We start from the raw sequence: 12166 nt of genomic DNA, 5'->3' as shown, positions 1-12166 counted from the left end.
GCATCCTGGATTTGCCCGATCTCCCCGGACGTCCGTTCCACAGCAACGTCTCGTCCCCTGCGCGCACGTCGCCCCTGCCTCTCGTGCACGTCATCAGGTGTTTTGCGATCTGCACCGTCCTGCGCTGCTGTCGCCGGGGAGCATAGATTGAAATTCAGGCCTCGGACAGAGCTGGGGCGTGACCCGTGTGTTGCTTTGACCATTAGGACTGAGGCTGGCAACGGGAAGCCCCGCAGAAGGATGGGCTCCTGGGCCTGATGTGTTCACGGTGCCCTCCGCCGTGGAGAAGGCAGGCAGCAGCATTCTGCACCAGCTGGAGCCCGGGGAGCAGCTTCCAGTGCAGCAGAGAACAGTACCGCAGCGGGGCAGGATGGGTGCCTGGGAAGATGGGAGGAGATTCCTGGCAAGCTGGAGAAGGACGACAATCCTGGTCCTTCCCCGACCAGGCCTGGGGAAGACTCAAACCAAGACTGTCTTTGCCGCCCCTTGCTGGTTGGGGCCTGTATGCCTTCAGTGCGTCGCGGTGCCATGCTGTCACGGGGCGAGCGCTCGCCGGCACGGCGCCTCCTGCTGGTCACGCTAGGAATTGGCTCTTCTGCCTCGGAGCACCTTCTGCTGGCTGGGGCCTCGCCCTCAGTCGCCTGTCATCTTCTGCGCTGGTTCAGGCTCCACAGCACTGCCCTGAAGCAGCGCCTCTGCACTCCAGGTTCCTCCCTGCCCAGGGAGCCTAATCCCCTAGACCGGGGAACACGACCGTGAGGCAGTCGGAGGTGTGCCGCGGAGAACAACAGAGTTCAAAATGGCCGCTTTTTTTTTTTCCTCAATTACTTTCCCCGACTTTTTTCTCAAAAAATCCTTGGTGTTCCTCATAAAAAAAAATTGTTTGGTGTTCCTCAGTCTTAAAAAGTTTAAGAAACACTGCCCTAGACCCACCTTGCTCAGTGACCCTTGGCCAGTCGTCCTCCAGCACTGCCTCAGGGCAAACTGCTGTCTGAAATAGCAGCTCCTCATTGGCAAGGGGGTGGACCTGCTGCTTTCTCCTGCCCTGGTTGCCTCCCTGCAGCCCTAGTGCCCCTCAGGCCTTGCCTCAGGCCCTGCAGTCTGGGAGTGAGCTCAGGCCAGAGCTCTGCCTTTCTCCAGCCCTGCTCTGCCTCATGGAAGCCTCCATAGCTTCTCTGGCAGCCAGGTCCCTCCTGCTCCACGGTTGGAGCAAGAGGTTCCTGTCTCCTCCGCCCCCCCCCCCCCAGGAGTCTCTATTTATACTGCCCCAGCTGGGCCCTTATTGGCTGTTACCTGTCACAGCTGCTGGCCCCAGCGCTGGGTTTAACCCTTCTCTCTCCTGGAGCGGTCCGGCTACGCACACCTGTAACGAGCGCGCTGATGTACCAACCGTACGCTAACCCCTGGATCTCGCAAATGGGGCCTCGTGGATAGAGCACTGATCTGTGACCCAGGAGACCACTGCCACTGGCCAGCTGGGTAGCCTTGGGCAAGTCACTTTACCCCTCTGTGCCTCAGTTTCCCCATCAATGAAACGGGGATAACTGTAGTGATCGTCCCTCTACAGTGCTTTGAGGTGTATGGTTGAAAAGCACAAGATAAAAATGAGGGATTCGTACATGCCTTGGCCTACGCAGATTCTCTTGGGAACACTTTACCAACATCCCTGAGGCTGGTGGTGAACTGTACCTCTGCTCTGTACATGATGCAATGGACAGGCTTCGGTGAATTTAATTAAATCTGAAATGCTGGATGTAGGAGGGAAAATCGCTCACCATTTTAATCTACGAGCTGGTCTTCACTGGCAACCTACACCCATAAATCCATGGCACGCCCACATCTCCAATACTGCGTACAGATGTGGTTGCCTCATTTCAAAAAAGATCTATTGGCATTGGAAAAGATTCCGAAAAGTGCAACAAAAATGATCAGGAGTTTGGAATGGGTCCCCATATGAAAAGAGATTAAAAAGACTGGGAATTTTCAGCTTAGAGAAGAGGAGACTAAGGGGGGATAGGAAAGAGGTCTATAAAATCATGACAGGTGTGGAGAAAGTGAATAAGGAAAAGTTATTTACTTGTTCTTACGTTATGGGAACTAGAGGTCGCCAAATGAAATGCATAGGTGGCAGGTTTAAAACAAACCAAAGGACGCATTTCTTCACACAATACACAGTCAACTTGTGGAACTCCTTGCCAGAGGATGTGGTGAAGACCAGGACTTTAACAGGGTTCAAAAAAGAGCTAGGTAAATGCATGGAGGATAGCTCCGTCAATGGCTATTAGCCAGGATGAGCAGGAATGGTGTCCCTAGCTCTGTTTGTCAGAGGCTGGAAATGGATCACTTGATGATTCCCTGCTCTGTTCATTCCCTCTGGGGCACCTGAGACTGGCCACTATCAGCAGACAGGACACTGGGCTAGATGGACCTTTGCTCTGACCAGTGTGGCCGTTCTGATGTACTTCAGCATAACTGCATCTCTCCGGGGTGTGAAAAATCCCTCCCCGTGAGAGCTAGCTATGCTGACCTTCCCCCCGGGGTAGACAGCACCTGGGAGATGGAAGAATTCTTCCATCAACAGACCTAGGGCCTCTCAGAGAACACCTACGCCGATGGGAGAACCCCTCCCATTGCTGAGGCTACAGCATGCCACTGTCACGCTTTAAGTGTAGACGTACCCTTCAGATCCGCTTCTGTTGGAGCCCCTCTGTGCCAGACGCCTGCGTCGTGGAGCTGGGGTGGGGAGGCAGGGTTAGTGCTAGAGACAGTGACCCCCCCCCCATTTTAAATCCTCATCAGTTATAAAGTGACGTGTCTTTCCCTCTCGCCCCTGCTCCTTCTCTCCTCCAGCCGGCGCCTACGTTGCACTGACCCTCCTGGGGCCTCCTCCTCCCTCAGTGGGGCTTTCCAGCCCTCAGCACGACGTGAGCGTAGCTGGGACGCCCATGTGCCCCCCGCCGCCTCCCCCGCCACCACTGCCTCCGCCGCAGCGCATCACAGACCCCAAACCCTTGCAGGTAACTGGCTGGCGCAGCGCTACCGGGCTGGTTTGTCCTGAACTCCCGGGGGGATAGGACAGCGGAGGGCTGCCAAGCCGCTGCGCCGTTCCCCTGGCGGGGCGGGACGACGGGGAGGGGAAAGCAAAGCGACGTCCGTCTCCGCCGCCTCACGTCTCTTCCAACCCACAGGACCCAGAAGTTCAAAAGCACGCGACCCAGATCCTTCGCAAAATGCTGCAACAGGAGGAGGCCGAGTTACAGGTACGAGGCGTTGCCCGTCTCCTTCCTGTGGCCAGCCACGTAGGAGCAGGCCCTGGCCTTGTCTCGCATGCTCCTAGGCCTCTTCGCTTGCACTGGAGCGGGCTATTGCTCTGTCTGGTCCCATCGGCCACCCCCTGCATGTTGAATCAGACCAGTGGGCCGTCTCCTGGAGCAGAGATTTCTGTTCCCCTTGAATCTCACGGCTTCCCTTCCCACCGCACAGTCTGTTCGGTGGCTCCCGCTTTGGTCAGTGGTGTGCCTGGTGTTCCCGAGGCTGATGAAACCTGCTCGCCCTGGTGTGGCCAGTTGTACAGTGTTTGTGGGAAGGGCAGTGCCTTTCCTTCCTCACTCCCGTGGCCACCAGCTGATGTCCCGCACTGGAGCTACCTGGGGAATTGATCGGTGCCAACCATCCCTCTCTTATTTTATTTTTTTGGTAGCTGCACACTGCACCACAAGCATGTTCCCTTCCCTGCGTGGCTGGTTGTAACCTTGTTCCCCTTCTTGTCTCCCCGCTCAGCGGCTCCTCGAGGTGTACAGCAGGAACCCCACCACCACGCGCGAGGAACGGATGGTCGGGGCACGCAGGAGGGTCAGCCAGCTGCAGCTCAAGATCCTGCAGGAAACGGGCAGCTCTGTGGTACGCGAGTGGGCTGCTTACTTCCTGGTTCTAAAGGTCATGTGATTTCCCCCTCTCCCCCCCGCCTCCATCTCCTCAGAGGTTGGTGCCGGGGGGAGCCAGAAGTGGGGCTAGCCCCATTGCAGAGATGGGCGTGCCTTGTAAGGCTGCCCTCAGGCAGTGTGAAATCTCCCAGAGTGCCCTGCTTCTGGGGGCTGAGCTGTGCAGGTTGAGAGAGCATCGAGGCTGAAATGATATAGGTGAAAGCTAGTGTGGACACAAAGGAAGACTGAAACCAGTTCAGCCGAGACGGCGTAGTGATGGTGGTGCAGGAATCCTGAGCATGACCTATACTGGGTTCCATCACAGCTTCATGTCCTTGGAGGTGCTCGGAGCCCCTGTTGAAGTCGAAGGGAGCTGGTCCTCCCCCTGTTTAGATCAGGCTTTTCCCCCTTTCCGTGCCTCAGTTTCCCCATCTATAAAGCCAGGCAAACACCAGTGACATCTGTGTGTCCTCCGATTTCAGGACTTGGGGCAGCCGTGCTGCAACTCTGGCTCAGCCGGTCTCAGGGGGACGGAAGGTGAGTCGCACAGTCGCTTCCCACGCAGCTGCGCGTACCCATTGTGGCCGTCTGTCCGTCTGTCTGCCCCCCCCCCCAGCAGACAAGCACTCTGGGTGACGTCAGCTGGCCATGCCCATGCAGCTCTTGTGTCCGGACGCTGTGGCCGTCCCGGGTGTTTTGCACACTTGGCTTGCACCGGTGCGCTGAGGGCTTTGGCTCGAGTCCGGCTCGATCCGCATGAGCTGCGATAGCGTCTCTCCAGTGCAGGGGGGAAGCTTCCAGCATGGCAGCTGTCCGCATTCAGGCGTTCCTTGCATTGGGAAATTACCCAGAAGCCTCTGTCCCCAGCACTCCCCCTGCGCGCTCCAGGTCTCCCAGAATGCACCAGTACAGAGCCAACGGCATGGCTGTGTGGCCGTGGTCTGCAAACTAGGGGTTGCGACCCGGGCTTGGGTGGCACCATGTCAGGTGACCTGGTGACCAGCAGGGGCGCTAGGGCAGCTTGCTGCCTGGCCTGGTGCTGCGGACCACGCTGCATCCCAGAAGCTGTCGGCAGCAGGTCGGAGAGGCAAAGGGAACATGGAGAGGTGGGTCCACAGATCTAGACAAGGTGCTTACCGAGCGCCGCTGGGCCTTGTTCTGCCCTCCTCCCTCCCCATTGAGTGGGTCTCCCTGGCCATTGATCCTCTTGTGGGGTTTAACGTGGCCTCTGTCTGCGGGTCTCCTCCGTTCCCAGGCCGCCTCTCTCTGGACTCTCAGGATGGCGACAGCGGCCTGGACTCGGGCACGGAACGGTTCCCATCGTTGAGCGAGGTGAGGGCTGTGCTCACGGGTATCGTGGCAGTGCTGACGCTGGCCTCGTGACTATGCTCCAGGTCCCTTTTGCACGTGGAGCAGAGTCAACGTCTTTGCTTTGTCTGCAAGGTCGCTTCTGCCCTCCCGCCCCCCACATCCAGCACTTGCTGAGTGTGGGAACTGGAAAAAATCAGAGGTTGTTTAAAATCAGCCGCGTTGAATCTTGAACCACAGACCCGCCAGTACCCAAATCGGGATCTTGGCGTTACTGCAAGGGGGGAGGGTACCTGCAGGCAAAGGGAACATTATTCAGGTACCTGAACTCCGTGTTTCCAGTGGTGTGGAGAAAGTGAATAAGGAAAAGTTATTTACTTGTTCCCATAATACAAGAACTAGGGGCCACCAAATGAAACTAATGGGCAGCAGGTTTAAAACAAATCAAAGGAAGTTCTTCACACAGCGCATAGTCAACCTGTGGAACTCCTTGCCTCAGGAGGCTGTGAAGGCTAGGACTAGAACAGGATTTAAAAGAGAACTAGATAACCTCCATGAATTTAAGTCCATTCATGGCTATTAGCCAGGATGGGTAAGGAATGGTGTCCCCAGCCTCTGTTTGTCAGAGGGTGGAGATGGATGGCAGGAGAGAGATCGCTTGATCGTTACTTGTTCGGTTCACTCCCTCTGGGGCACCTGGCATTGGCCACTGTCGGCAGACAGGATACTGGGCTGAATGGACCTTTGGTCTGACCCAGTACGGCCGTTCTTATGTTCTTATCACGGTGGATATCTTGTAAGTGCAGCCTTCTCTCTGACGGCGCGTCTACACAGCACCCTAAGTTCGAAATAAGCTGTGCAAATTGCATAGCTTATTTCATTCGTAGACCACCTGATTCTGGGTCAGGGTTTCGTGCGTAGCAGAGCGGCTACCTCGCTGCGATCTATTGAAAATCAGCCTTCGACACAAGACCGTGCAAGGGGGGAGGGATAGCTCAGTGGTTTGAACATTGGCCTGCTAAACCCAGGGTGGTGAGTTCAATCCTTGCGGAGGCCATTTAGGGATTTGGGGCAAAAATTTGTCAGGGATGGTACTTGGTCCTGCTGTGAAGTCAGGGGACTGGACTTGATGACCTTTCAAGGTTCCTTCCAGTCCTAGGAGATAGGCAATCTCCATTAATTTAAAATTGAAGTGTATTTCAAAATAGCTTCTTTTGTAATTAACTTTGAAAGAACTCGCTATTCCGAAATGCCCCTTAATCCTCATGGAACGAGGGTTACTGGGAAGTCAGAATAAGCCGCCTATAATAAGCTGCTTCAATACACACGGAATGGCTATTTCAGGATACTTCCAGTATCCCGAAATAGCTCCGCAATATAGACGTGCCCTGAAGGTCCCGGTGCTTATTGGATCATTGCAACAGCCCTGGGAAGTCTCTTGCCTTAATCCATCCTCTCGCCTCCATCACAGCATGGGCTACTGCTTTCCCCTTCCACCGGGGCGGAGTTTTAAAGTAATTCAGGTGGCTAGAGGGACAGGGACTTCCAGGAGGTGTTGGGGGCTTGGAGGCTTTTGAAAATCCATCCAGGGGCAGAAACACCTGTAACAATCCTCCCCTAAGTTGCTTAAGGGCTTTGGAAATGTTCCCCCTTTAGTCTTTTTGGTGTGGGATTTTATATAGAGCACCCCACAGACACGGTGCTCCCCGCAGCATGGCTAAGAGGCGAGCCCTGGCCCCAGGAGTTCGCAGGGTGAATGAGGCCGGCCAGCCGCAGAGGAGGGGCACGCCTGCAGGTTACTAATGAGGCGGGGGAATCTCAGGCATCCGAGGGCAGCAGGAAGTTGAGCCAGTGCGTGGGAGTTAGGTGTGCGGCCTGGTCTAACTACACTGGTTTAGAAATGGGTTTGTTAATTTGGCGCCCACTTCCCCTGCCTTTGGACACGCTGTTGGACTGGTTTAGATGTCGCCCTTGCCCTTCGACGGGGCCTTTGGACCTGGGCACACGGGAGTCAAAACAGGGCCCGGTGCTGATTTGTCCCTGGGGCTTTCCCCGGCTGCCCCCGTCGGTCATAAGGCGGTTGTTGTTCTGACCAGATCTCTCTGAACCGGAACTCGGTGCTCTCCGACCCCGGCCTGGACAGCCCGCGCACCTCCCCGGTCATCACCGCCAAACTGTTCCAGCACCACCACCGCCGGCAGGGATCGGACACGCCCTTCCTGCCGTCCGCGGAGCAGGTGAGGCGGGGGGCGGGGAGCTGCCACGCGCCAATTGGCTGGGCTTGGGCGCGCTCCCTTGTCCTGCTGGCGGAGCTGGGTCCGACTGACAGCGATGGGCTGTGGCCAGTTCTGCCTTTGGGCTGGGAGCTCGTTGGGTCTGGGTCTGAGCAACACCCAAACTGCTGCAGGGGATGGGCTCAGTAGGGGGCGCTCTGCCCTGGAGCTCAGTGCTGATGCTATGACTCAGGGTACTGCAGGGATTGGGGTGTGGGGCTAGCTAGGGGTGCTTTGCCTCCTGGGTCAGTGCTAATCCAGTGACGCAGGGTGCCATGGGGAGTGGGGTGTGGGGCTAGGTAGGGCGTGGGGCAGTGCTGATCCAGTGACTCAGGGTACTGCAGGGATTGGGGTGTGGGGCTAGCTAGGGGTGTGTTGCCTCATGGGTCAGTGCCTCCAGGGTGCCATGGAGAGTGGGGTGTGGGGCTAGGTAGGGGGTGGGGCAGTGCTGATCCAGTGACTCAGGGTACTGCGGGGATTGGGGTGTGGGGCTAGGTAGGGGGCGGGTCAGTGCTGATCCAGTGACGCAGGGTGCTGTGGGGCTAGGTCGGGGGCGCTCTGCCCTGGGGGTCAGTGCTGAGCCCAGGGTGCTACTGCTGGTCCCGTCTGTGGGAGGAGACACACACAGAGGCCCCGACTTCTCGTGGCCCTGAGGTGCCACCCGCGTGGTAGCTGGGAGCGAAGGGGGACGCCCTTCCTGATGGAGGCCCCGGGAGTCCCTCGCGGCTGAACCGGGCTGCGAGCCGTGGCTGGAACGGCTGCCGTTGGGGTGTCCTTATCCCATCATGGTCCCATCTCCTCAGGGGCTGGACCGGACGCTGAGGCCTCTCATCATTGGGCCAGAGGAGGATTGCGACCCGGGGTATTTCAACAACGAGGTAACAGCTCCCAAGGAGCTCCCTCCCCCCACGCCGTCGGCAACACCGGTAACCATGGCGGCTGGGCTGGGGGCCCTGGGTTCTGTGCCCAGCTTGGAGCGGGAGTGGGGTCTAGTGGTCCCAGCGGGGCGGGCTGGGAGCAGGAGCTGTTGCCGGGAGCGCAGTCGAGTGGGTCCCCGGCTTTACCAGCAGCTGCACCTCAAGCGGCTGGGAGCCTGCGTAGGGCAGCGAGGTTCCCGACGGCCGCTCTACGACGGGGGTGCTGCAGAGATGGTATCGGCACGGGACCCTGCGCCTCGCTGGCTCGCGGCTTCCCCTCCTCTGCGCCCACCACACCGTGGCCCTGCTCCAGGCTGTGGGGTCGTCACTTTGCGCACGCTCCGTGGGGCTGTGGCCAGCGTCGGGGGAGCCCTTGTTCTGCTGGCCCGGTCTGGCTGCCGTAGGCCTCGCCTAGCCTGAGCGGCTGCCTCCATGGGCTGCACTGGTGCAAACCGGCCCAGCCGCGGTGGTGGCGTCTAACTCCGGGGCTGGGTGGGTGGAGAGCTGCTCCCCAGCCTGCCCGGGGCTTTGTCTGCGGCAGCAGCCCCAGGGGCTGGAATGGGGCGAAGGCCAGTTTAACAGAAGGGGGAGCCCGTTCCGTGGGCATAGTCTGCCCTTTGTGACTGGCTTGTCTCCCCCCCTCCCGCCGCAGTGCGACACCCTCTTCCAGGACCTGGGGAAGCTGAAATCCCGACCGGCTCACCTGGGCGTCTTCCTGCGCTACATCTTCTCCCAGGCAGATCCCAGCCCCCTGGTAAGCGCGAGTGCGGCTGCCTCCGGGCGGGGCGGGCTGTGGAAACCGTGGCTTCCGTCAGCATTTGGGGGGGAGCTCCTGGCTCGATCCAGGGAGCTCGCATGTGGTGGAGTGAGTGGTGGGGAGTCTAGGGCATTTCCAGCCCTCGCCCCAAGCCCACGGAAATCACACACTGCGAGCAGCTGGCTTCGGACCAGGCCCTAGCCTCTCCCTCATCCCTGGATCCACGTTAGGCACATTTCGTGCAACGTGGACATCCATGGGCTTTGCTGAGGGTACGTCTATACAGCCGACATTACTTCAAAATAGCAAAGAACGTGTCTACGCAGCAAACCGTTATTTCGAAATCATGTCGGGCTGGAGGACTACTTCTTCCGACTCCTGTAACCCTTATTTCACCGAGGCGTAAGGGTGTTCTTCCTTCGACCTCCAGCTGTGCAGACAGCGCCAAAAGCTGAATTAAGCTACGTCAATTGACATAGCAGAAGTTGTGTCGCTTCATTCGACTTTTGCCCTGGTGTGGAGACATCCCCTGACTGTGCCCGCCAAGTACAGATTACGAGAGCCCTGCAAATCTGCGGATGTCCGCTTTATCTCCGCAGGGATCCGCATCCGCGGCTGTCAAGGCAGATCTCCCTGGCTCATTTTTGCGGGTACGGGTGCAGATACAAATCTTGTATCTGCTCAGGACTGTGCAGCTCACTTCCTCTGTAGTTACTTGCACTGTCTTGTTTGGGTGCACCGAATGCCCTTGGTGTCCATGCACCAGTGGGGCTAAGGCACAGCTTGGCCTGACCATGCTGTCCTGCTGTATGTACTGTTGATGTCAGTGGGCATCTGTAGACACAGGAATTGGAAATGCCATCCAAGGACTCGGATCCCTCCTCCGGCACAGGGCACCAATCTACCTCTGTGGAGGTCTCCTATGGTCTGTACTGTTTCTGGGGGGATGTGCTGCTGTGTCAGTGTTTCTCACTCCTTAGTCTCGTTCTTTTCCTTCTCTCTGCCCCCTCCTTCCAGCTCTTCTATCTGTGCGCAGAAGTTTGCCAGCAAATGAACGCCAAGGATTCCCGGGCGTTGGGGAAGGAGATCTGGAACATCTTCCTGGAGAAGAATGCGGTGAGCACCGGCGTTTTGCTGCGAGTGTGGGACGTTGCTGCCGCAGGAGCTGGCCGGCCAACCATGGCTTTGCGGTTGGACGTGCCATGCATTTAGCCTGCCCGTGTGGGCGCCTTGTAACCAAGGCTGTCTGCCCCATGGGGTTTTTAGCCAGCGACCTAGCTGCCCTGATGCAGATTCCGGAGCACATGTGCTTTGCACGGTAAACAACCCTGGTGCAAACGGTGTTGCACTGGTGTGAACTGCACTGGCGTTTGCCATCCGTGTAACATCACTGCTGGAGTTCAAGCCAGAATAGGCAAGGTCCAGGATCTTGGTTATGTCAGGATAGGTGGGTTGAGCTATTGTTTCTCCCTCGATAAGTGATTCCTCCCCCCCCCACACACATACACACACTTATTGCTTAATAGCCATGTTGGTAGCAAATACACTGCTTCGTAGGGACGCGTTGATATTTGCCAAGAGATTAAGATTTAATCAGGTGTTTCAATTAGTGTGAAATTCTGAGCTCTGATCTTTTAAATACGGCTGCTGCTGAGCAGAGCGCGTGCCGCCTTTCCTGGCACTCCCGTGGTACATATCCTCCGACCTGGTACGCCTCTCGTAATTATTAACGCAGTTGCCTTTTGTTTCCCTCCTAGCCTCTGAGAATAAAGTTGTCTGAGCCGTTACTAGCTGAAATAGGTAAGTGGGTGTGTGCATGCGTCTGGCCACGCCGACGCTCTTAGGGGTAGTAACTGAAGCAGGGTAGTGTCCGCAGCAGCACCAGGTTTCGGGCATCAGGGACCCCTGGCCGTGGCTGGTGCCCCACCTGGCTTTGCTTTGAATCAGAGGTTCCCTTTTATCAGAGTGCAGCACTCTTCACATCCTCTGGTCTCCCCTGGAGAGGGAGGGCTTGCATAGGAGAGACGTTTCTCCCCCCTTCGTTAGGGAGGAAACGTCGCTGTGAGGCCAATTTGGAGCCAGGACTCCTGGGTTCTTTTCCTGGCTCACCTGGGGAAGTCGCTTTTCTTGCGTGACCCTCCGTTTCAGCGTCTGTGAAGCAGGCCGCTGCTGTGAGTTGCGGCCGTGTCTACCCGGCTCCAGCTGAGATTGGGGTTTCATCGGGCAAGACCAAAGGGAGAGACAGTCCCTGCCCTAAAGAGCTTAAAATTGAGCTAGACAGCGGGCAGGAGGGGAAACTGAGGCAGTGGTTTGACTGGGGTGAGCCAGCCAGGCCAGTGGCCGAGCTGGCAAGAGAACCCAGCTCTCCCAGTTCCCTTCCCCGGGGGCCACCCTGCCTTGCAGGCGAGCCTGGATTTGCCCCCAAACTCCAGCATTCAGTGTAGCTGCTCTTGTGCTCACCGAGTTGCTTTTCGCATTGTCCTGCTGGAAAGCCTGAGGCTGCTAATCGAGGGGCTCTGCCGGAACAGGTGCCACTCCCTGGCTGCAGGAATCGGGGGGGAGAGTCCCAGTGTGCATGAGGCTTTCACTTCGAGCCTTGTTGCGGCAGTGCGGGGCCCCCACCATTGTGCCGGTGTCAGTGCAGCTGGGGTTTGCACTCCTAAAAAACAGCTGGCTGGCAGGGCAGGATCCTCGGCTGGGACGTGCCGTGTCAGTGCCCAGCACTGCTGGTGTCCCAAGCCAGCCGTGCACCCCCCCCCCCAGCTGAGTGTGGTGGGTAACGTGCACGCCTCCCTCTTGTCTCCCGCCCGCGGTTCCAGAGTCTCGCCTGCGGAACGGGGAGGACGCCCGAAGCGCCTTCTCCGAGGCTCAGGACGCAGCCATGCCCGAGATCCAGGAGCAGATCCAGGACTACAGGTTACGCCCTCGCACACCCTCTCCTGCCTGGCCTCTGCTCTGTGGCCAGGCCCACGCGTCTCGGCTGCCCCC

General features: G+C 57.9%; 1 protein-coding gene across 7 annotated transcripts in view; it reads left to right on the top strand.

The window, feature by feature from the left end:
• ARHGEF11 (Rho guanine nucleotide exchange factor 11) overlaps positions 1-12166 on the top strand; it is a 106509-nt gene that overhangs the window by 68507 nt on the left and 25836 nt on the right. For all 7 annotated transcript variants that reach the window (XM_075907975.1, XM_075907974.1, XM_075907971.1 and 4 more), the window contains exons 6-16: positions 2851-3017; positions 3189-3260; positions 3781-3900; positions 4406-4460; positions 5179-5255; positions 7328-7468; positions 8308-8382; positions 9074-9175; positions 10196-10294; positions 10936-10978; positions 11998-12094. In XM_075907975.1, the coding sequence (XP_075764090.1) occupies positions 2851-3017; positions 3189-3260; positions 3781-3900; positions 4406-4460; positions 5179-5255; positions 7328-7468; positions 8308-8382; positions 9074-9175; positions 10196-10294; positions 10936-10978; positions 11998-12094 (1048 nt within the window). The remainder of the gene's footprint in view (positions 1-2850; positions 3018-3188; positions 3261-3780; positions 3901-4405; positions 4461-5178; positions 5256-7327; positions 7469-8307; positions 8383-9073; positions 9176-10195; positions 10295-10935; positions 10979-11997; positions 12095-12166) is intronic.

The sequence above is a fragment of the Pelodiscus sinensis genome, chromosome 24, assembly GCF_049634645.1.
Source record: "Pelodiscus sinensis isolate JC-2024 chromosome 24, ASM4963464v1, whole genome shotgun sequence".
Taxonomy (NCBI): Eukaryota; Metazoa; Chordata; order Testudines; family Trionychidae; genus Pelodiscus; species Pelodiscus sinensis.
This window is presented reverse-complemented; position numbering and strand designations above follow the sequence as displayed.